Source organism: Microtus pennsylvanicus, chromosome 18 (assembly GCF_037038515.1).
Source record: "Microtus pennsylvanicus isolate mMicPen1 chromosome 18, mMicPen1.hap1, whole genome shotgun sequence".
Lineage (NCBI taxonomy): Eukaryota > Metazoa > Chordata > Mammalia > Rodentia > Cricetidae > Microtus > Microtus pennsylvanicus.
The window spans coordinates 30,513,084-30,538,248 of NC_134596.1; the positions used below are offsets into that span (position 1 = coordinate 30,513,084).

General features: G+C 45.1%; 1 protein-coding gene across 3 annotated transcripts in view; it reads left to right on the top strand.

Annotated features, from left to right (window-relative positions):
- Nucleotides 1-25,165, top strand: part of Adamtsl3 (ADAMTS like 3) — a 226,320-nt gene that overhangs the window by 164,222 nt on the left and 36,933 nt on the right. For all 3 annotated transcript variants that reach the window (XM_075952699.1, XM_075952698.1, XM_075952700.1), the window contains exons 16-20: nucleotides 1,674-1,963; nucleotides 7,567-7,696; nucleotides 18,556-18,748; nucleotides 18,856-19,035; nucleotides 21,803-21,956. In XM_075952699.1, coding sequence (XP_075808814.1) covers nucleotides 1,674-1,963; nucleotides 7,567-7,696; nucleotides 18,556-18,748; nucleotides 18,856-19,035; nucleotides 21,803-21,956 — 947 coding nt within the window. The remainder of the gene's footprint in view (nucleotides 1-1,673; nucleotides 1,964-7,566; nucleotides 7,697-18,555; nucleotides 18,749-18,855; nucleotides 19,036-21,802; nucleotides 21,957-25,165) is intronic.

Consider the following 25,165-nt stretch of genomic DNA (forward strand, 5'->3'; position numbering starts at 1 on the left):
TCCTCCAGGTCAGCGGGCCTGTCCCTGCCATCATGCCTCATACTCCAGGTCAGCGGGCCTGTCCCTGCCACCATGCCTCATACTCCAGGTCAGCTGGCCTGTCCCTGCCACCATGCCTCATACTCCAGGTCAGCGGGCCTGTCCCTGCCCCCATGCCTCATACTCCAGGTCAGCGGGCCTGTCCCTGCCACCATGCCTCATACTCCAGGTCAGCTGGCCTGTCCCTGCCCCCATGCCTCATACTCCAGGTCAGCTGGCCTGTCCCTGCCCCCATGCCTCATACTCCAGGTCAGCGGGCCTGTCCCTGCCCCCATGCCTCATACTCCAGGTCAGCGGGCCTGTCCCTGCCACCATGCCTCATACTCCGGGTCAGTTTGCCTGTCCCTGCCACCATGCCTCATACTCCAGGTGAGTGGGCTTCTGGATCATTCTGTTTTCTTCACTTAGCCCTAAGAGGGCTAGGAGAGCCCACTCCCACGGCCAGCTTTGTCCAGGGGTTCTGGGCATCCAACTCGGGTTGTAAGGCTCAGATGGCAAGCACTTTTACCCACTAAGCCATCCCCCCACCCTTCTATCATTTTATTAATATCCTGTGATACAAAATATTGCTTCAGAGTATCTTACATATACACATCCCTACTGAACCTATTTTTTTAATGAATGTGTACAAGGGATAGAAACCTTTTCTGAAGAGGGCCAGAGAGGAAATATTTTAGCTCACAAAGAATAAATGATCTGCTGTGAACACTCAGTTCTGCCCAGTAGCAGGAGAACAGCCATACACGGAAGGGGGACAAGTGAGTGTGGCTGTGTCCCGTGTACGGTTTTCATTATAGAGACGAAAATGTGGATTCTATTTAGTTTTCATGTGTTCCCCAAATATTATCCTCTTTCATCACCAACAGCATCAAACTGTAAAAGTCTCTTGTAGCTGATGGGCGGTTACAAGAACAGCTCTAAGCTGGATCTGATTTGAGAGGCCCAGTCTGACAACCCGTATGACTTCGCGGGCAGTCACTCAGGGTAAAGGATAAATGTTTCAGCCCAAGGCCAGTTCTTGCACTGCCCCTCCATTCAACGTTTGAAGGCCCAGGTATTTGTTAAACATGAAAAGAAATCCCAGCTTTATCCTCTCTGTCTCTGCCTCACCCTGCAGCTGAGTTCTCAAGTCTGGAGACGGTTCAACACTATTCCCCCTTGTACAAAAGGGAAACTCACCAATGACTGTGTGACTAAAGATTGGATATCTTTGAATAAAAATATGTCATTTTCTCCAAATGATGACTTATTTATTGCATCTTAAGAAATATTGTAATGCGCCGGGCGGTGGTGGCGCACGCCTTTAATCCCAGCACTCGGGAGGCAGGGGCAGGCAGATCTCTGTGAGTTTGAGGTCAGCCTGGTCTACAAGAGCAAGTTCCAGGACAGGCCCCAAAGCTACAAAGATGCCCTGTCTTGAAGAAAAAAAAAAACAAGAAATATTGTAATGCTTCATGCTGGTCCTAGCAAAGAACTTTGATTTTTGTGTGCAAAAGTAGTGTGCCTTTGATGAAGAATTCTGTTGGTTGTAAGATTTCAAAACACTTGAACTACAGAACTGACAGTCGTCAGAACCATAGCATTCCTCGTGTGGCCCTCGTGTGACTTCTCTCCTGCCTTCCGGTGTTTTTCAGGTTCATCCCAGAACCCTGGTCGGCCTGCAGCACCACATGTGGGCCGGGCATTCAGGTGCGTGAGGTGAGGTGTCGGGTGCTCCTCACATTCACAGAGACGGAGACCGAGCTCCCGGAGGAGGAATGTGAAGGCCCCAAGCCACCCACCGAGCGACGCTGCCTCCTTGAAGCCTGTGACCAGAGTCCTGTATCGCGAGAGCTGGGTGGCCCCCTCCAGGAAAAGGACAGTGAGATGACCTATGACTGGGAGTACGCTGGCTTTACGCCCTGCACTGCGACATGCTTGGGAGGTATTCACACCTTTTCCTAAGGGATAGAAAACCCAGTCTATTGTGAAGGATATGACTGGGTCACATAAACTAGATATGTAAATTAGCAAAAGTCTGAAAGGGATGAATTCATTCAAATAGCAAAGCTATGCTTTTTCCTTTTTTTTTTAATATTTGAGAGTTATAGTAACTAAAACAGTACCTTTGGCCCAAGAATCTGCTTCACCAAGAGGGGAAGAGGTTCACTGGTTAATACGGAATAAGTGAGAAAAACACAGAATGGATATATTGAAGCACTCTTACGTAGAAATCAGTGTCGAAGAACTAGGCAGCCTGGGATTGCTTATAGTTGATGCAAAGCTCAGTAAGATGCACCCTGAGAAAATGTTTCTGTTCATGCCTGCTGCTGGGTCAGGAGCCAGACAAAGCATGTTCGCCCCCATGGTGGACGCATGGTTGTGTGTGGAAAACTGACATGCAAAAGCTAGTCTGGGCATCATACGGGGCCAGGCTAGGCATCGTGCAGGGCCAGGCTAGGCATAGCAGATAACAGTAAATGTAGCCAGATTCTCCTTAGAGGGTGAAGTAAACCTTGGGATTATTTTAAGCATTAAGGATATTTTTAAGGAACAGATTAGCAAGGAGCAGGTGTCTTTCTAACTTTCCCCTTGAAGTAGAAGAATGAAAATAACCAGCAAGGCGCTAGGAGCATGGCTTAGTAAAGAACCAACCACACAAACACAAAGACCCGATGGCTCAGGGTTTCTATTGCTGTGAAGAGAGAACACGGCCATAGCAACACATATTGGCCCGCTTGCAGTTTAGAGGTTCTGTCCATTACCATCATGGTGGGGCATGGCAGCATGCAGGCAGACATGGTGCTGGAGAAGGAGCTGAGAATCTACATCTTACGGGCCACAGGGAGTGAACTAAGACAGTGGGGTGACTTGAGCATACATGAGACTTCAAAGCCCACCCCACAGCGACACAATCCCTCAAGAAAGGCCACACACACTCCAACAAAGCCACATCTCCTAATAGTGCTGCTCGCTTTGGGGGCCATTTCCCTTCAGACCACCACAGCTGAGTTCGATCCCCAGGACTCCTGTAAAAAGCCAGGCGTGGTGGCGTAGGTGGGGAAGATAAATGGGTTCCAGGGACTCAGTGGCGACTAATCTAGTCCAATCAGCGAGCCTGGGGACAGTGAGATGCCATGTTGTAGAAACAAGGTGGATGGCTCATAGGGAACAACACCCACGATTGATATCTAGCCTTCACCTTCATAGTCATGTTTGCCTGTGTGTGCATACATGTGCACACACACACGCACATGCACACGCGCGCGCGCACATACACACACACTTGATTTAAAAGAAAACATATAAAACTTTAAATTTTCCTAACAAGAACGTGCCCTAGTTTCCCAGGTGATCCAGGGCCCCTGACACCCTGTCCAGTAACTCTTGACTTAACTGTCCAGCCAGATAGTTGCCACACAGTGGGCTCGCTCCCTGAGTACCTTCTGACCTCAAAGAAGGTCAGAAAGCAAAGAAACAGCTACCTCTGAGCTGTTGGCTCACGAGTGCACTTTGCTCTTCCTTGAGTGGGTGGCTTGGAAGGCCCTAGGAGACAGAACTCAAGGCCAACCCTTGTGACTCAACTCCTCACCCTTGAGATGAATTCTCAATCCTTGCTCTCCAGTGTCCTTGGCCATCTGTCTCTTCCCTGTCTATTCCAGTCTCTGCTCTGTAACGTTGCCACCTTGGCACTGAGCCCAGCTAGAGTGGCATTGTGCTTACTCCAGGCGACTGAAAAGCTACAGTTAGTTTTGTGTATGGAGCTGTCCTTGTGGAATTTAGAGAAAGATCCCGTAGCCGAGTCAAGTGTGGAGGGGCATGCCTGTCGACTCAGCACTTGGGAAGTAGAGAGGCAAGGAGATCAGGATTTCCGAGACTATCTTCTGCTAATGAATTTGAGGCCAGCCTGGGCCATACAAGAGCCCTGGCTGCCTCTGTTTCTTTCCCTCTCTCACTTGGGGCTCCCTCCTTCCTAGAAGTCTGTTCCGCTTCACAAGGACTTTAGCCTTTCTAGTTCACTTGGAACCGAAACACAAGCCATGTCTCTTATCTCTAGAACACATGGGCTCATGCCGTGGGTTTGCCCAAACTTAACTTCGGGACCTCGGATGCCTCTTTTTACACATTGGAAACCTTAACACTGGCATGCTCTTGGCATATAGAAAGTGGCTCTTTCTTTTGAGGAGGCCTTCAAGCAGTGAGAGACAGTAAAAGTTGAACCGGCTCACTCTGGACTCATTTTATGCTCCCTAGGGGGATGTGTTCCTGACATGGTACATTAGCAGCACTGTTTGGCTCTCTCCAAAACCCTTCAAATCTTGACAGGCCGCGAGCTGTAGTTTTTTCCAGCTACTCTCGATATAACCGGTCACTTCCTGTCAGGCTCCAGAGATGTTTATGATGTCTATCATGAGGCCAAACAGCCTTCAACCACCTTTAATCTTTGCCAGCGATATCGTCACAGGTCCTGAGAAGGAGCCACCTGTGTGGGACACTGAGCCATGTGCACATTTGCTAAAGCGTGGCACTGTTCTCTGGACTCCTCTGGGGCCTTAGCATACTCTATTTCCTCTCTTCTTATTACCTGAAGGGCTGTAGTATCTGCACTTAATAATACTAGCAAATCCTTTCAGTATGATCCCTAGTGCACATGCACACAACATCACACACAAATGTCATACACATAGCATATACACATGCATCACAAATGCAATACATCATACACACAGCTCACAGGCACATCACACGTGCACACACCCCTAATATGTGAGGGTGTGGTATGAACTTGTCAATAACCTAACTCAAACTGATCAAAACCAACAAAAAGAAATGTATTTGTTCTTTTAGTTAGTTAGTTAGTTAGTTTGATATAGAGTGTTATTATGTAGCCCTGACTGTGTTGGAACTCACAGTGTAGACCAGGCGGGCCTCAAACTCGTACAAAGATCTGCCTGCTTCTGCCTTCAAGCGCTGGGACTAAATGAATGTGCCACCATTCCCGGCTGTATTTTTTTAATTGACTCTGATTCTACTATTAGAATCTTTGTTTTCACATTCGCCATCCCCTATTTCTTGATGAAGACTTTGAAGTGTGTATTTTTATACACATGTGCATACATGTGCCATCACATACGTGATAAAGATCCCATAATATGAATCTATGTTCAGATGTCACTTTTGTCTTCCTTGTGCAAGGACGCTTTATGTTTGCACAAATTTACCCAATAACATATTTCTTTGAATGTTTCCTTGTCCTTTGCATATGGCCGTGTGTGTGTGTGTGTATGTATGTGTGTATAAATAAGAAATGACACTTTCATCAAAACACTGCAGAAATCAAGCATGAGGGATATAGTCTCATGCAACAAAAGGAATTTTTTATAAACTTCACTGAACACATTCATTAACATGTTCTAAGCATGTAAATTTAGTGACCTGAATTTTGTTAGGAATAAGATGAACTTATTTTGATTAATTTTAAACTTACCTTTTTCTGTTTTAAAGATAACTGTTTGATCAAATCTACTCCAGAAGTAAGAAGTGTTAACATCACGCTGTTGGATCAAAATGTGGTTTAAGAAATATTTTCAGTCACCTTTGGGAAATATATTCTACATCAATGAATATTCCAAATTATTTAGTAGAATTTTAACTTTTTTTCTGTTGACAAAAAGTATGTCCTTGGTGTTATAAATTCTATCCAGATGGTTTCAAGTGGTTTTCTAAGACCTTCTCCCAGCCTGTTTCCATAAAATCTTCCAAAACATTCTGAATATATTCTCTAAAGAATTTGTTACAAATTGAAATGTATTTGAAATATGATTGCAGTTTTCTTAGATAAATAAACAAATAAAATCTATTAGGAAATGAGCATCCATTCTCCTGTGAGGCTACTAAGGGATTTGATATTGTGCAATAACAGTCAGAGTTACTAGGCTGTAGCCATGTCTTCTTGTCTTCTGGGGTAATCAGAGCTTGTTTGAAACACTCCAAGAAAATGCTTGCTGTTAGTCCACTGTCACGGTGAGCAGAACCACACATATGCAGACAGAGGGAGGCATTTACCAGAGAGAGCTGAACAAGGAAAATAGCCATCTTAGAGTCTGTTGGCCTAAACTGCCCTCTGCAAAATGCCGTGAAATGGTTGAATTGGAACATGGCATTCGGAGAATGGGCCACAGACTTGTAACGTAGCGGAATGTGCATCCGGCAAGAAAGTGAGTGCATTTGCGTATTTCAAATATCAGATATTTTTCTTCAAAAGTTTGAGCTCTGTTTCACCCGATTCCAAGTTTCCGATAATTTCTCACTTTTGTCTCAGCAGACGAAGGGTACTGATTGAGAGTGTTGACTTTAGGAGTACATAGATTTGTCTGTCTGTCTCCAAGGGAGTGCATGCCTGTGACCGTTCACGTTTACACGAGGGGCTATCACTGCACATGAAAGCCATGTCACACTCTGGAACCCCCAGAGTTCAAGACACAGATCCCTGAATCCAGAGGCAGGGAATTTACTCTTCCAGGGTTTTTTCCCACTTATTTCTCTATTTTTATCTTTCAATTCTCCTCCTCCTCTCTCTCTCTCTCTCTCTCTCTCTCTCTCTCTCTCTCTCTCTCTCTCTCTCTCTGTGGTGCATGTTTATATGTATGTTTGCACATATCTGGACACACACATGTGCATGTCCATATAGGGGCCCTAAGTGTTGTCAGGAATCATCTTTGATCAGTCATCCGCCTTGTTCACTAAAACAGAGTCTCTCAATCAAACCCAGAGCTCACAAATATGAATTTGGATTCCACAGACAGCCTGCTGTGGGGAATCCCAGCTCTCTGCCTTCCGAGGCTGGGATCCAGATGAATGGCCACATCCCCTGGGGACCTGAACTCTGCTCCTCGCCCTTGGGCAGCAAGCACATTAGCAGCTGAACCATCTCCCCAGCCCAAATCTGCAGTTTTTAACTTACCACCATTTCAGTCTTAATTCTCTCTAAGTTTCAAATTTCTTATTGTTACATAAGTAAAATGAAGACCTGAATGCCATTTATTTGGCCTTGTGAATTCCTGTAGACTTAGACAAATGCACATCAAACCCTTGAGCAATGGGAGGCATTTCTGTACATAAAAGCACCAATAGTTGCTTTCCTATCGCACAATTCAAAGCACAACTGGATTCATCAGTGTGTGATCTAGGAAAAAATTATATTATTGGGCAGAATATGTAAAGTTCTCCCTCAGGAAAATGTTGTACGTGGTGGAAAGCTGCGCCTCGACTGAGGGGTTCACCTAGTTTTGGATTCTTTGGAAGCAGTCGCTTCTGAGTGTCGGCTGCTCCCAAATGTCTCCAGGTGAGGAGGTGAGAGACTAGACGGACTGACTCTAGAGGTGGGTGAAGGCGTGTTAAGGGCTGGAGTCTTGGGGCTTTCTCATCACTGGTTCCTGACGCCATCCAAAGGGCAATGTGCTAGGGATGTCAAGTCCCGAGAGCCTGTTTTCATCTTTGCCTAGTGACTTATTCTGTATGTGGGTTCCTTTTCTTCCCACCTTCCAGGCCATCAAGAAGCCATTGCCGTGTGCTTACATATCCAGACGCAGCAGATCGTCAATGACAGCCTGTGCGACATGGTTCACCGCCCCCCAGCGATGAGTCAGGCCTGTAACACAGAGCCCTGCCCGCCCAGGTATGTGCTGCCTTATGCAGATAGGAGAGAAATGCTGTCAGGACAGCAGCATCCACCAAAGAGAAACTCACTGTGCACAGAGACTCACAGGCTCATCAGCGTAGATCAGCTGAGCCCGCTCTGAGCTCTTGTTTGCTCAAGTTAGTCTTTGGCCTCAGCTTCTCTGGAGTACATTCAAGAGCTAGGAGGAATTCCTCTTAAGCCTGCCTTTCATTTGCATCAAGCACTGGTGGGCATAACCTGGCCTGCTATTCTAAAAGTCAGCCAGTGTGTTCCCTTCTTCCTCCTCGTCCCCACAAAGGGACTTCTCCCTCTGGTTCGGAGCATCTGCCACAAAGGTCACAGGGGCCACAGCTGGTACTCCAAGTGGATTTGTGGGTAACTCAGTGACCTCCTTGTCTCCTAAAACTCATACGGGGATGCCACTACCTTCCTGTGCCGTTGAGTTTCTGTCAACTTGGCACAAATTAGAGTCACAGAAGAAGAGGGTACCATACCTGAGGAACAGCCTCCGTCAGATTGGCCTGTGAGCATGCTTGTGGTTTGTTTACTTGCTTGACGACTAAGGTGGGAAGACCTAGCACAGTGTGGGAGGTACACAACCTCTGGGCAGATGGCCCAGCAAGCTGAGCAAGCCACAGGGAACAAGCCAGTTCCTCTATGGCGTCTGCTTCGGTTCCTGCCTCCAGGTTCCTGCCTTTTGTTTCTTTCAATGATAGACAGTAACCTGAAAGCAAAAAAAGAAAGAGAGAGAGAGAGAGAGAGAGAGAGAGAGAGAGAGAGAAACACACACATACACACAACCTTTCCTCCCCATCAATGTTTACCACACTAACAACTAACAAAGAAACAGCCGAGGACACTTTTACTTCAATCTTGCCTCGGATCTCAGATTATGGAGTTTGAAAGGCCATAACGCCCCGTACAGCCAAAGTTGATTTGTTATGGTCTCTTTGGTTTGAAAGACTGACCCTAAAAGTTAATCTGCTTCCTGCCTGGGTCCTCTCTCCCTGGGTGTTGCTGGCTACAGAAGATGGTAGCTCCGCGTTGTTGGTTTGTCTCACAGACTTTCCCGGTGTGGCCCTGGGTGTCCTTTCCCTTTCTCTCTTTTTATTATGGCAGCCGCTCCTCTGCTTTAATAAAAATTAGATGTCAAAACATTGAGAGCCCGTTCCATCACCTCCTGCCCCCTCCTGGGATCTTAGTGATTATGTTGTCCACCTGATGAGCTGCCTTCGCGTGTTAAAGGCAGGTTTGGCCATGTCTAGAACCCTGAGCGATAGGCGAAGGTTACTGTGTCCCCTGTCTGCCATCCAAAGAGCACATAAGTGTGTTTTATGAGCATTCAGGAAACAAGCTATGCTTGAATTCCCTTGATTCCTCTGTGAAATGTGTTGGCTGTGTGATGCTGATCCCCTCCTGCCTTGATGGCTTAAGGATGAGGCCCAGGGAGATTGGGCCAGTCTGCTTACCAGGTCCTCTACAGTCTGGAGAGGGGCATCCTTCCTGCATGAACCTTGTCCTCTATCCTGGACTGTCTCGGGAGGAGGCCAGTTCAGATTGCCTTGTATTAGTAAAACCTTGTCCACAGTGAGACGACACAGTGGGTTTTTTTTTTTTTTTTGTCTATTCCTATGTTTCTGACTTTGTGGGTATCCATCAGAAATACTAAGAATTTCTTGGCTGCTCTCAGAGCCATCTTTCTGGACTTGGATGGGATAATGTAGTAAAATCCAAGACCCAGAAGCAGCACAGGGAAGTCTCGCCCCATCGCCTCCCATTCCCAGCTTGGTGACTGCACTTCAGGGTAGTCCACACCAGAATAACCATTACAGAATGGGCAATGAAAATGGGAGGGGGGGCAGTCTGGTCTCACTGCCAAGCAGGACACCCACTTTGTTACTGCACCCAGAACACACGCACAGTCAGCTCTTTGTGTCCAAGGGTTCAACCATTGCACACTCAAATGAATCGTGATTAAAGAATTGTTTTAGTGGCCTAGGAGTATAACTCAGTATAGAGGGCTACATAAGGGCCTAGCATATGTAAGGCCTTCTGTTTGATCTTTAGCACTGTGGAAACTTATCTTTTTCTGTCTCAAACATAACCAAGTGTGATAACTAATTTTGTCGTCAGCTAGACTTTGGAAACGAGATCATCAGTTGAGTAGCTGCCTCCATCAGATTAGCCTGTGAGCTGCCTCCGTCAGATTAGCCTGTGAGCACACCTGGGGAGCATTTTCTCAATTGCTGGTTGGCTAGGAAGGTCGAGCCTACTATGTGCAGCACCTAGGCAGGTGAGCTTGGGCTTTATAAGAAACTGGTAACTGATTGGTAATTGATTCATGAGCTTGGAAGCAAGCCACTGAGTGAGCAATACTCCTCCAGTTTAGACCCAACTTCAGGTTCTGAGTCCAGATTCCTGCCTCAAGTTCCTGCCCTGTCTTCCCTTGATGAGAGACCACCAAGGGTTAAGATGAAATAAACCCTTTCCTCCCCAAGTTGCTTTTTGGCCACCGTGTTTATCATACCAACAGAAAAGCAAACAAAAACACGAGACTCATGATTTCTTGTCGCTACTCCCCGAGTAGCCATATACCAGTGTTCGTTCATACCGTGCCAAGTGCTCTGGGTAAGCTAGAGTCTATCACAGGCTGTGCAGTTATACACAGAAGCAACGTCCTTTTATATAAGGGTCTCAGGCAAGCGTGAGTTTCAGGGTCTTCTGGGGAAGGAGGTTGTCTTGGAACACTTGCTACAGGTTCAAAGGATGGCTTTATTTGGGGTGGTGTAGGGTGTGAAGCCGATTGGAAAAACTGCTCATAATAATACTTGGTACTAAGTAGGGAAACCTTAGTGAGCCAAATAATTAATCCGGGTTTCTTAGCTTTTGTCTCATTCTAGTTCTGAAATCTGAATCAAACCTTTTTGGAGAAGCAAGGGTTTTCTGTGACCCCTCCCCCAGGGACACCCCTCCTTTAACTGTTCATAGACACCAGTGTCGTTCTCCATGAAGGCAGCTGAGTCTGCTTCTGTATCTGAAGCCATCACGATAATTCCGTCTCTGTGGGGTTCTCCAGAAATGTCCAGAGTGCATTCCTTTCCACACTGCTCCTCTGTGCACCAGAGCTCAGGAGAGGAGTTGGAAGGCTCTCCCAGCACATAGAAATGGTCTATGTACTTTAAATCTGTCAGGCAGCGGAATGGACTTGTAGCTACTGCCTGTGCTATATCATGCATTCCTCTGCTATTTTCGTCAATAACTTCACATCCGTTTAGAGATGTGGTGATGAACGTATAACATACAAATAACCCTGGTTTCTGAATTTGAGAACAACATTATGGGTTCTTAGGTTGTTGATAACTTGCCCAAGAACACACAGTCAATAAAGTGCGTGATACAAAGTCGAACACCAGAATGGAGATTTCTCATTAACTGCTATCTAGTCCAAACTCTGCCTCTTCCAAACCACAAAAAGGAAGCTGCTCCTGGCAGAGCTGATCTCTCGGGTTCCAGCACTTGCAGCCTGCCATCCCCCTTCTCTACACTAGCCAACACCCTCTCTCCCTGGGAAGACGGCTGTAAAAGAGATGGCTTAGCATTTGTGCGGCCTTTAAATGGTCACTACAGAGCGATGAAGCATGAAATTCTCATAGCCGCTTGCTGAGGCAAGTCAAAAGAAGAAAAGACAACCCACGACACTGGGGACTGTCTCTCTAGATCCAAATGTCAGTTCAGATTGGCATGAAGCTAGTTTTTTGTTGTCATTGTTTTCTTTTTGTTTTGGTTTTTCGAGACAGGATTTCACTCTGTAGACCAGGCTGACCTTGAATTCACAGAGATCCGCTTGCCTCTGCCTCCCAGGTGCACCACGAAGCTAGGGTTTTTTTTTTGTTTGTTTGTTTGTTTTTAAATCAGAACTCTGCTCTCCAGGACACTGAAAATGACTCTGTGGGAAAAGTAGACCAGGCACCAATAAAACTGGGTAAACCAGAATGTTCCACAGCCTAAAGGCACATCCCTTGAGAGCAATTTCCATTATGACAGGATGGATAGAGGCCCTGAAACATTGACAAAATTCTTTGCTCTATTTAGAAAAGTTAACGTTTATATGTGTGTCTAGAGGTAGGTCCTCAGAGGTCAGAGGAGGATCCCTTACAGCTGGAGTTCCAGGGAGTTGTAAGAGGGTCACTGTGGGTACTGAGAACTGAACTCGGGTCCTCAGCAAGAGCAGCAGGGGTAAGATCTGAGAGACTTCGCTCTTTCTAACTTGCAGGCTGACTGCAGTGGGACTCTCTCATACGGAGCCTTCTGGTCGGCTTTCTTTGACCTGGGCACTGAAATCCACTTTCTTTCTTTGGCGTAGGGTTAGATTCCTGGGGCAGCCTTAGCAAAGCACAGTAGACTAAATGGCTGGAAGAGGAGAAATTCATCATCTCACAAATCAGGGGACACGAAGTCCAAAACCACAGAGTCAGCAGCCCTGGTTCCTTCTGAGGCCCTGGAAGGAGAGTCATTTCCAGGCCCCGCTCCATGCTCACGGCCTCCAGCATTCTGTGGCTGGTGAAGGGCATTCTTCCCATGGTTTTGTAGTGCTCTTCCTCAGCGGGTCTGTGTCCAGACTTCTCCTTTGCATAACACACCACTCAAGTCATCTAGGGCCCTCTCTAATGGCCACCCTGTAACTTAACCAACTGCAAAAGCTATCTGCAAAGAAATTCTTGGTTATGGATGTGGAAATTATGTAATTTCAGCATTTTGAGGGGATCACAATGCAACTCATAGTAACATCAAAATTTTTTTGTGATCTTAACTTTAATTCTTAAATCATGTTTTCTGTGACCACTGCCCTGAACACACACACACACACACACACACACACACACACACACCAGACACACTAACACACACTCTCACATTGAGGAATTTGCTCTGGAGCCAAACTTGGTTACTGTGTGATCCATGCTTGCTCGGGCTCTCTCATGAATTCTGGGCCTTTACTTATACTAAGTTCTTGACCCAGAGTCTTTCTCCACCAGGATATTAGTTAATTCTCTCCCTTAAAAGGAATCACCGACTCATTTCTCATTGGTGATGTGAAGGTCATCAGAATATAAATAGGAAACTGACCTCAGATGCTTTATAAAGAGGGATTTTTTGATGGTACCAAGAGAAATGGAAATGGATGGGAATATAGGATGGATGGATCTCCACACCGGCATTTCTGTCTCTGAGGGTTTTGAATGAACCTAGTTTCTTGATCTGAAAATGAAAACCGTATTAGATTTCAGGATTACCAAAGTCCCTTGATCTCCAGTATTGATTTTTTTTTCTTCTGTGGTGCTGGAGGTGGAACCTAGGACCAGGCAAGACTCTGCCCCAAAGCCACACCCTCAGCCCCATGCCGTCTTTGATTTGGGCCGATGGTTTCAAGTTGCATTTTGCTCACCTCTTGTGTTGACTCACGTCCTCCTCTGAGTTGGATGCTCCTCAGCTTGAAGTGTGGTTGATTCCTTTGAAATCCTCCCTCGATAAGTTGAAAACATTCTAACCGGAACCTGCTAGCCATTAGAGTTTAGCGGATCTGCCCATTTCAGCATCCTCTCTCTCCCCTTGTGATCACGGGCCTCAAGGAGCTGCAGCTCAGAGCCCCCACTAGGCATCAAGAGTACCAGACACCAGCATCTCACAGTCCAAAGGAACATGCAAATTCAGGACATACAGTATGTGCCGGATGAGTGACCCATTCTCACCATGGGCATGGAGAAAAACCTCATTCAATCAAGCCATTGAAAGCTGGGCACACTCTGTGGGGTGACAAAGGTCAGATCAGGTCAAGTTCCAAGAATGACAACCTTTGCCGGAGCCATCCCGGAGATAGGAGCATGGTGAGTCTGGTTTACAGGGTCCTCCCTCACTTGATCTCCGAGCCACAGCAAGGCTTGACAAAGTCTGGAAACTGTTTCTTAAGGCTGCTGAGGAATGCTTGCTGGTTTGTCCCTTCACCAGGCCACATGGCATTGCCCTTCCTTCCTCATTGACTTAGCCGGAGCTCTTACTCTCCCCGTGCTCAGCAACATATGCCCTGAGCCTCCAAGCCGGACAGAATGGAACAGACAATATACTTTGGCCACTCTGCAAAACTAAGAGTTTTTATACAAAAGCAAATATTGTCCCTTGTCTCAACGTTGCAACTTTAATAACCATTTCAAAGATTGATAGTTATGTTGGAGAAAAGCCAGGGGAGGCAAAGGTTCCATGCCAAAATAAAGGGAAGTTTGCAAAAATGTTTTAGGTTCTAGAAACAAGGGGTGTAGGAATAACAGGGACGGGGGGTTGCATAATATTTTCCATATAAATATTTACTGACTCCAAGGGCAATAGCAGTAAAATCTCACCCCAGGGTGAGACTTACCACTGAGACTGGGTGGACAGTTGGTGGACCTGTATTTATCCTAAGGCAAATGCACTTGATGTATTAGCCTGGGATCTCCAAGGGGGAGGGGAGATTGTATGCTTATTTGCTCTTGTGAGGTTGTTCCTCCTGTCCTGTCCTGCTACACGGCTGATATTTTCCCAGAGTTTGCCTTTTCCAGGAGAGATCCAGCAGTTTGGAGAAACACGCAGGGTTACGTAATGGCCCCATAAGTCTGAAGACAGCCTTCTGCTCTGTCAGGAGTCAGCGCCTCATGGGAGGGAACGTAGGAGCAGCAGGCATGAGTGACGCGTTTTCACACCAATCTGCTACTCATTTCTTGAATTAATTTATATACATCATATACATGGACATATATACATGTGCACGGGCACATGCACACACGTGTGCACTCACACACATGCACTGTTACCCCCCAGCCAGGGTAAAAACAGTCCCATCTCCAGTCCCTTGGGACCGTGATTGACTTTTTTAGTCACATACGTTTGAAAGGTAATCAGGCTGAAGACATTCCCAATAACGTTTACAAGTTTAAGCCGAATCATTTTAAGAATGAAACGGACACTTCCTAAAGAATTAGCTATATAGTCACATTGCCAGCAAAACACTGTGTGTGCACCCGTGTGTGTAGCTTGCGACTTTTCTCATGCCCAAGGCTACAGAAATTTAGATATGATCAATGAGAGTCTAATTGATAAGCTTCCAGTTAAAATAGTGTTGGCGCCTCATGGTTTGTTCCAAGTACAGACTGCTGGTATAGGGCGGGGGGGATGAAAATGATGCACCAACAGCAAACTCATGGAACCAGCTATTCAAGCTCGCAGATGAGTAGAGTGTGATCTGATGGGGAAGCTGGCCCTGGGGACCTTTGCAGACTAGAGGCTCCAATATAGTTATAGCAAATGAGAGTTCAGCTCCTATTTGACAGAGGAAAGAAAAAAGGAAGGGAAGGAAGGGAAGAGGGAGAGAGAGACATACTTTCTTCAAATTGCACAGGAAGTTGAAATTCCAAACCACAAGAAGACATCTAGTACCAGTGAAAACAGTCAATAGGTTCAACATTTGCAAGATGAACTTCTCCCGAGTAAAATGAAAACACAGAAAGAAAAGCTGGAAAAGACTGAGGCTATTGGCATCTTTGGAGATAGAAATTAATTAATATTACCCATAGAAGATCTATGAAGAAGAGCTATCTATCTATCTATCTATCTATCTATCTATCTATCTATCTATCTATCTATCTATCTATCTATCATCTTTCTATCTATCTATCATCTTTCTATCTATCTATCATCTATCTATCTATTATCTATCTTGTCTGTCTATCATCTATCTATCTATCTATCTATCTATCTATCTATCTATCTATCTATCTATCTATCATCTGTCTGTCTATCATCTATCTCTCCTTTCTTCTACTGTTTTCACTTTAATTGCTTTTTTTACCTCTTGACATAGAAACTAGGTTGTTAAAGTCAATCTTTATTCTTCAAATGCGTGTGTAAGGCTATTGCTTTTCTACTAATCAATTTTAGCTGTATCCTACAAGTTTTGACATATGATTTTTTATTAATATGCATTTTAAAATACTGACTACAATTCCTTCTATTAATATTTTATATATAATTTTCCAGACATTTTTCTCGTGTGAATTCATACATGCTCCTTGGTAATTTAGAAAATTATTGCATAGTTTCAAAATATTTAGGTCTTGTCTAGCTCACTTCCAGTTTGATCAGAAAACTTACTATATTAGCGACCTCAGGCTGTAAGAACAAAGTACCATTGTGAGGGTGACTTTAACAATAGAACTTTCTTGTCCCTTTGGCTGGAAAGGGAAAGGTGAGAGCCCTGTAGAGTCTGGTTTATGGAGAGCAGGCTCTGCCTGGCCTTTTGACCCCATATTTCTCTGTGTGTCTGCAGATGGTGGGGACAGAGCAAAGAGCTACCTTGTGACCACTCTCACCCTAATTCTGAAAGCCCTCTTCCCAGACACCATCCTATTAGAAGACAGCGCTTCAACATGTAAATCTTGATGGAACACAAATATCTTTACTAAGATGTTTCTATGCAGTTGGGATTTTTGCTTTTATGCAGGACTTAGAATATATATTCAAGTGTAGCAGTCTTTTCTTTCTATATGAGTCTTTGTGCTCAGGTTTTTGCAAGTTTCATAGTATCCATTAAAATATCCCAATTCTATTTTTTACTTTGGAAAATTAGCCATCAAATGAAATTCACATACTCCTTGAAACTTCGTAGGAATCTTGTGGCTAAACTAAAGCGTCTAGTCCTTTTCTTTAGGGGACAGCTTGCTGTTTCCTAGAAACTTATTTCAAAGATATTTCCCAAATAAATCATTAACTGGAAATCCCTTTTACCTATACCTATCAGCTCATGTTAATATGCCTTATGTTCGTCAACTTCCCGACACTTTAAGAAACACTGCAGGGAACTGCCTTGCTGAAAGGAGACCTTTGTTTTGCTTCCCGGTCTGGAAGGTGTCAGTCCTCCACTGATGGGCGCCATTGCTTTGGGCCCATGGGGGCTCAGTGCATCATGCTAGGAGTCTATGATAGAAGAAGCCCGTCACCTCATGGTGGCAAAAGAAAGAAAGGGCAAGGGGCCGGAGTCCCACCACCCTAAGGACATAAAAGCATGTTCTAAGACATGCCCCCAGTGACCTAGAGCTTCCCTCTGGACCCCACCCCTTGAAGGTTCCACAACCTGTTAATAGAACCAAGCTGGAGACCAAACCTTTAACACATGGACATTCCAGCCTGCTTCTTATTCTACCGTCACGCTTGGATTGTTAGTTCTTCACTAGCAAACTTCCTTTCATAAATAACATGTTTGTTCTTTGTATCATGTCAAACTGTTGAGCTTTGTTTCATTTTCCCCCTACCAAAGTAAGCATGTTTAGTATAGAAAATTAGAAATAAGAAAATTGAAAATTACTTTTAAATAGATATGTCTTTCAAGTGAACTTGTTCTCTGGTAGTGAATGCCTATATAATGAATGAAAGTAATAAAAGTCAGAAGAATACAAAAAAGAGAAATTCTGTTACTCAGACATCAATGGTTATATCTTATCTGGTGTGTGAGAGACTTTTGTTTCACACACACACACACACACTCAATGTACTGTGTGTAATTACTCTGTGTCCACTTTAGTAGTGACTAGCAATGCTGTGTATCACAGGCTTTTCCCTAAATGCTTAAACCTTTATGATCTTCTTTCAGTTTGTGAAGTTCATTATTTTTATTTTTTTATTTTTGCCTTACAAACACACTGGAGCCAGTATCTATTTTAACATACGTCTTAAGCATCTTAAAAATTTCTTGCTCCTGACATATCTCTTTGGTAACCAGTTGAGAATTCATGTTCCCTAAAAATCAAATGTCCACAAGTAAAATAACCATGACATACAACATTTCACTAATCAGATGGGCAAAAGACTTTTAAAAATGGTATTCCCCAGCACTTCAGGAAATGGGGTGTGGAAGCTTCGAGCGGGGGAGCAGGGGGGTGTACTTCGTTGAGTGACTTGGAAATATGGATCTAATGCAGCTGCTGTAGTTTTACATTTTTCCAGCTGTTTCACAAGGAAACTTGATTTTTTCCAAGATCTTATTAGAAAGGAATCACAGTATATATGTGCTGCAAATCCAATCCCAACATTTAAGGAATTTTTCTCAAGGATATTACAAATAAGGAATCCAGGTGCCCCGACGATTTCCTGAGACGTGTTTGTAAGCATTTCAAACCTCTTTTGGCAGCCCTATAAATCACCATTGCCTTGGGACTCAACACCAAGTCCAGGTTTTATCGTTGATGGATGGTGGTGGCGGGGCAGGATGGGGGAAACAACCTGCTCCCTGCCACTCAGGGTCTTTCCAAACTCCTGAGACCTTGAACCCACTTCCCTGGCATTTCTTCCCTTTAGATGTCGTGTTTCTATGTCTCAATCACATATATTCATGGAGATGTCACAGTGTGGAGCCTGAACAGAGTAAGATCTGGGGCAGTGGTTCTCAACCTTCCTAATGCTGTGACCCCTTCACAGTTCCTCGTGTGGTGGTGACCGCAACTGTAAAATTATTTTGTTGGTGCTTCATCACTGCAATTTTGATACTTTTGTGAATAGTAACGTAAATATTTGATCTGCAGGATATTTGATAGGCTACTCCCAAAGGGGCCGTGATAGATAGATAGATAGGATAGATAGATGATAGACAGACTAGATAGATAGATAGATAGATAGATAGATAGATAGATAGATAGATAGATAGATAGATAACTGCTTTTTTAGAGATCCAGAGAGGAGCTTGAGATGGTCTGTGCTCGTTGGGTTTCCCCTCATTTGAAGGCTCACCTTTTCCCGGTTGCTTTTGCCTTGTCCTCACCTGGCTTTTGATACAGATGGCACGTGGGCTCTTGGGGACCTTGTTCAGCTACCTGTGGTGTTGGAATTCAGACCCGAGATGTACACTGCCTGCATCCTGAGGACTCCGCAGCCCCTCTGGAGGAATGCCGAGATGAGAAACCCCACGCCTTACGCGCATGCAATCAGTTCGATTGCCCGCCTAGCTGGCATATTGAAGAGTGGCAGCAGGTACAGAAGCCTGGCAACCCATGACCCGTTTTACTTACGGCAATGGCCGGAGCCCTGCTTCGCATCAGCGAAAAGTAAGACCACCACTCCACAGTCTCTTTCCTTAGTGTTCCAGGACTTGCGGCGGGGGGACGCAGAACCGGAGAGTCGCCTGCCGGCAGCTGCTAACGGATGGAAGCTTCTTGAATTTGTCAGATGAGTTGTGCCAGGGGCCCAAGGCCTCCTCTCATAAGTCCTGCGCCAGGACAGACTGCCCTCCACAGCTGACTGCAGGAGACTGGTCAAAGGTAAGAGCTATTCTTAACCACTTCCTCTCTCTGCTTCTCCTTGGTTTCAGCTGCTAAATAAATATTTCCTGAAGAGGTTCAGTTCAGACCAGCGCTAGTGAGAAACCGGCACAAAGCCAGGTCAAGGTCATTCAGAAGTCAGTGGTGAGCCTGGTGCGCGTGCACGTGGAAAACATTCCCCTGCTCATTCTCACTCTTGCTCTTGCTCTTGCTCTTGCTCTTGCTCTGTCTTTCCATATTCTAATGAGAAGCCCTACTGCTGAAGACATGACTTGCGTCCTGGAAGATGGAGAGATTGAGTGGAAACCAACTAAAAGCTTCACCCCGACTGACTAGCATCCATGGTGCTAGAAGGTGCTTTGCATGCTACTGCAGAAGAAAAGTAACCACGGATGTCACCCAGTCCCAGACCCTATGCTCATAGTCGAGACTTGCCGGCAAGGCATACTGGTGCAGCAGTAGGACAAGCTTTCTGAGAGTAACCAGCCACATCCCTTTGGATTTAAGGCTCACTCCGTGAGATGGAGCCCATACCTGACGGCCAAGGTGGCTAAGAACCCGAGACTAGGTCGGTCATGGGCTTTAGGGAAAAAGCCTACTGCTATTGTTATTTTTTTGTTAGTAAGGTTTTCAAGACAGGATTTCTCTGAGTTGAGTCCTGGCTGTTCTGGAACTTGCTTTGTAGAACAGGCTGGCTTCAAACTCACAGAGATCCACCTGCCTCTACCTCCTGAGTACTGGGATTAATGAGGTGTGTGCCACCACCACCACCCAGCTACTACCATTATTCTGTTAAAAGAACATAGCAACAAAATGACATATTGTTATATCCATAGGTCATTGCCTCACTCCACCCTTATCAGGGAAGCTTCTTCTTGCAGTAGATGGGAATTAACACAGAAACCCATACCTTCACAATGTGCAGAGAGCAAGAGACTTTAGAGAACTCAGCCCTAATAGGGATATCTGTATTTTGAAATTTTATGTGTATATATATATTAATAATTTTATATATGAATTAATAATAAGTATGTGTAATAAAAATTGCACAAAATGTGTCAAGTTAAAAGAAATAAATAAAAGCCAACTAGAGTCAAATATTGCTTCACAAGCAAAAACAACAAAATAAGAAGTTCTTATAGTTAGAGAGATGGTACGCATGCTGGACTAGATTGTGTAAAATGGTTGGAAAAGAACCACCAAGCAGGATGGATACGGCTCCTTAGGGTCGCTGGTGGATATGGGAGGCCGGCAAGATAATGCCTCATTGGTGTTTGTCAACAACAAAACTAAAGGAACAGGAAAATATTGAGATAAAACGGAACCATTGACTTCTTTTAATCAATGTTTATGACCAAATCATGGACTATCATGTGCTAAGAAAATACAGCATGGGGGACAGCCTGCCCAGGTGCTAACTTAACTAAAGAACCCATCGGGATAAGAACAAAAGAGGTAAGCAGACCAATAACCAATAAGACTCGTGGGCCCCACACTTCTCCATGAGCACCCAACACACGAAGACAACGGAGCAGGACTTGAGAGGCGGAAAGCTTGACTTAGAGTAATCTCAGCATTGTGGTTACTCTTCATGAGGACAGGCAACAGGAGCAGATCAGAGGGCCAGCTAATCTGCTTTCTTGATGAACCCCGAGGACCAAAAGGATCATTCATTCAATCTTCATTTTTTTAAAACTGAAAAATTGGTAAATTCATTTAAATATAACATTAAATCAATTAGCCATTTACAGTATGGAAGAGAATATAAATGCTGGAAGTCTTGGCATCATCTGAAGGACGTAACGGAAGCTAACCACACATTTGGAGAGCAGTGGTAGAATATTGGAAGAGGGCTTACTTTTTTGCCTTGCTTAGCAGAAGTCCCTGGATAGTCTCTTAAGTCAAACGCACCGTTAAAATAACTACCCAAGTTTCATATTTCTTTAATCTTCTATAATAACTTCAGAGTATTCCTTTTGAAATTAATTATGGTTTTAAAAAAAAACCCTGAACCTTCAACAGATCCTGCAATTTTATTCGGTTTTTCCCTAATACACTTAATAAATTGCATTAAAGCCTTAAATTAAAACTGCTCGTACCTTAGGTGATTATTACTGTTATCTTGTGTATAGCAGTTTGGGTCATTTTTTAATGGACTCTTTCAGTATCAGTCAGCTTTGCATCAGTACAGCAATACACCAAGCAATTAATTCATGAAGAGGAAAGATTTCTGTAGCTCAAAATTTGAGAAACTTCTAGGGCACTGTGGCCCGCGTCATTTGCCCCTGGAGAGTGTGTGTTTGCCTGTCTAGTCAGTTGGTGAGCTCTGGGCTCAGTGAGAGACATTGTCTCAAAAATAAGGTAGAGGAAACACTTATTCTTGGATCTCTACAAGCCCGTGCCCACATACACATAAACACACACTCCCATATACGACACACAGAAGTTAAAATAAACGAGGCATAACTTCTAACATCAAAAATGAAATCATAAATTCTACAACAATAAATTACTGTCGGTTATTTGCTAAACTCGGAAGGAAGGGATAGAAGAATGGAGGAAAATAAGGAAAGGGGGGAATTAATGAAAAGGAAGAGAAAAAGGAAAGGAGACGAGGGAAAAGGTGAGAGAAGATGCAGTGCGAAGCTCTTCACGAAGTGAAAAATCAGCCCTGAAGTCCGCTGCCTCGGCGGGCCGTTCTACGCATGCTCTGTCCGTGGGTTGTCCTGCGCATCCTCAGTCTGACATGTTCCTACTCTCTTTGCAGTGCTCCGTCACTTGTGGCGTTGGATTCCAGAGAAGAAAGCAGGTGTGTCAAAGGCTGACTGCCAAGGGCCGGCGTGTCCCTCTCAGTGAGACGCTCTGCAGGGGCCTGCCGGGGCTCCCCCTCGTGAGACCTTGCCAGATGCCAGTGTGCAGCAGTAAGTGGGCGGCGGCAGCCATGCTTCAGCCTCTTCCTTTTCAGCCCTCAGCCTATCTCAGTTCCGGGGTGAAGCAACCCAAGCAAGGCTCCAACTTGTTTTCAGCGGTGAATATTAGAATCGGGGAAACCTAGACTTTTCAGAGAAGTCCATTTTAAGGAATGTCTGCTCAAGAGTATGCCTTATAGGGTTTAAGCTGAATTGCTTCTTGGCTTACTTTGCCGGGAGTGTATCTGTATTTGCATTATTGAAAGCAGAAGAGCTGAGTATTTGATAAAAGTTACTTTAATGGTTTTTTATTCTGTATACATCAAAATCAGTAGGCATAACGACACACTTTAAGCAAATGACAGATTGGCTATCTCGTCAATTGATTATAAATCATAAGTTTGCTATGACATCAATAACATGCTTTCATCCTATTCAGAGGTATTCCGCGTGTATGTGGGAGGATGCCTGTCCACACATTTGTGTGTGTGTAGCATGTGGGAGGAGCATAGCCAGTGTGCTCAGGACTGTCACCACAGCAGCTGCGAGCAGATAGCCGAAAGGTGGCGATAAGGGGACTGTGGGGATAACGGCTTTGGGGCCAGTTTCTGCTTTGCCTTTTATCATCCTCACTCACGAGCTTGCCAGTAGTGAGGAAGAAACATCAGAGGTGAACTGTTGTCATTTTGCTGGTGCAGGTGTGCGCATGTGTCCCTAGTTTGTCGACAGCATTTCCTGGAGAAAGTCACCAAACAAGCATCAGGCTTGTTGAGCAGTAGTGATATTTGTTGATCGCCTTCCACGACGGAAAGCGTGTTTATCCCACTTAGTTTCCGCAGCAACGCTGAGAGGCAGGCAGTATCCTCATTTAGAGCCAAGGTGTGCAAGACCGAGGCAAGCCCTGAGTTTTACCCGAGACTCCATGTCTGCCAATTGGCCCCTTCAGCCTGTTTGACCACAAGTCTATCTGACTCTTGAGCCCACGATCTTAGCTGCTGCTCTCTGCTGATTCATGGACACTAACATTTCTGGGACTACTTTGAGAACATATTTTTGAAATCTTGACATCCTAAAACCCTGCGATTCCAAGTTTTAAAGCCTCTTGGAAATCAGGAATGTCTGCGGCAAATGGCTCGGCATGGTGTTGTTTGAGTCACTTACCTACCTGATTTGTATCAGTGCAACTGGGCTGTAAAGTGCCTCTCAGGACACAGAAATAAGTGTCACAACCAGCAGCCTCCTTGCAGTTAGACAGAATGTTATGTGGGGATGCGCTGTGGTCATCAGGACCTGTGATGTACAGGATGGGATCCTAAATCGTTATGACATTCATTTCACTAGCATTAGGGAGGAAAACAAAGCAAGCCAAACAAAGCATTTTTCTTTACCCCACTATACTCCCTAGCCTGCTGATCGTGCGGGCCATAGAAGCGATGGGAGAGAGAATACCCCTAATAGCCAGCCACCCTGAGCTGACCTCCAGTTCTGCCCCTGTCTAGTCTCAAGTCATCATCTCTGGTTGATGGTGCCTGTCTGGCCATGCTGTGATCAGCTCCCTCTGATCATTCATGGACCGTTCTCTCTCAGCAGAACTCTATCTTAAGCCAGGTGATGAGCAGGACACTCTTCCAGCATCCTATCTCCTGTTGCTTCTACCCTGCCCCCCCCCAAATGAATGCCATTTTAACCATTCTCCTTAGACATTCCAAGGTTCACTATATAGGTCTCCAAGATACTTTCTACTTTCCTATAGGACACCCCACCAGGTCCTGTATTCCTTACCAATATTTGCCAATACACAGGACAACCAAGTTCCTTATTGATGACCTTTCTGATAGGTAATAACCCCATTTCCAACCTCAACAGTTTTTCCATGCCGTCGCCATGGCTGGGTGGCACCCAAGCTTCCTGCTGTTCTGCCTTATTTGTCTCACTGTGACCTCTGGAGCTTCTAAACATCCCTATTATTTCCCAACCTTCTGCTCCTGAACTAGAAACCAGTCCACTTAGCTGGCTTTTCTAGTCATCCATTTAATCAACTCTGTTGCCAGGGCAACCCACACCCTTAGCTAGCATCTCTGAGTTTTACAGTTTGTGCCTGGCCCCCTCTGTAGACTTCTAGGCAGTTGTTCATGATTTTCAGGACAGCCTTGTGAGGCAGCTACAGCCACTATTTCTTTAAGAAGAAGATGAATGTTATAGGTTGCAAGGGTCACATAGTGAGATATGGGGAGGACCTAGACTCTGAACTCAGCTGAGTTACTCTTGCCAACGTTGGTTACCTTTCAGACATAAGTGCAACTGAGAAGAACTTAGTAGTGTGTGGGTAAGAACCCCAAAGAGAAGGCGATGGATTTGTCACTAGGGGTCACTGGTGGCCTTTTCCTTAGAACATTAGTGTGCTGATAGGAACAGAACTCAGGCTGGCGTTGGTTAACAGTAAAACAGAAGCAAGAAAGGGGCAGCTTTTCTTTCAGACTGATTTGGGCCATACCATGGTTATAGGGGTCTCAGGAGCATATTAACTCATTTAGCAAGTCCCACCCACAGCATCTCTGCAGCCTCTCACCCGTAGCCCTCAAAGAAGCCTAACAAACATCCAGAAACTAACTCCCCGCATATTTGACATGGATTCAAATGAGCTTGTCTTGCTGGGTCCCTGTGTTTAGTGGAAGGAGAGGGAACCAGCAACAGCCAAATGACCAAACTGAAGTCCAGAGTCTGATGGTTTCAGCATGGTAATAGGAAGGCTGTCAGGGCTGGATCTTGATCAAAGTCCATTAAGAAGTGTCAAGAGACAAATGCTGGAGGAAGCAAGTGTAAATTGCAGCCATGATGGCATGGGGCAGAAATCCAGCATGCTTCTAGGGCTTAGAGTAACGGCAGGGGTACAACAAAGAGAGACAGGACAGGTATGCTAGGCACTGAAGCAAGGGCTGTAAATGTCGCCTGACACCTGGGGTTGGCCTCTAAGTCAGACCCAGAAGGAAGACATGTAGAAGAAAGGGTTTCGTATTTAACAAAAGCCAAAGATGTGGTACCTCTCATACCCTGCAATAGTGGGAGAGGTAGGATGATGGGCTGGCATCATCATGTAGCCCAGAAGTCCCTCCAAAAAGATGCCATCCATTCCTGAGCATTCTATAGGGTAGATGTTGACGCCTTGTTCTCATCAGGCGTGGCCAGAGTTACAATGTTGGGATAGTTCCGGATATAAGAGA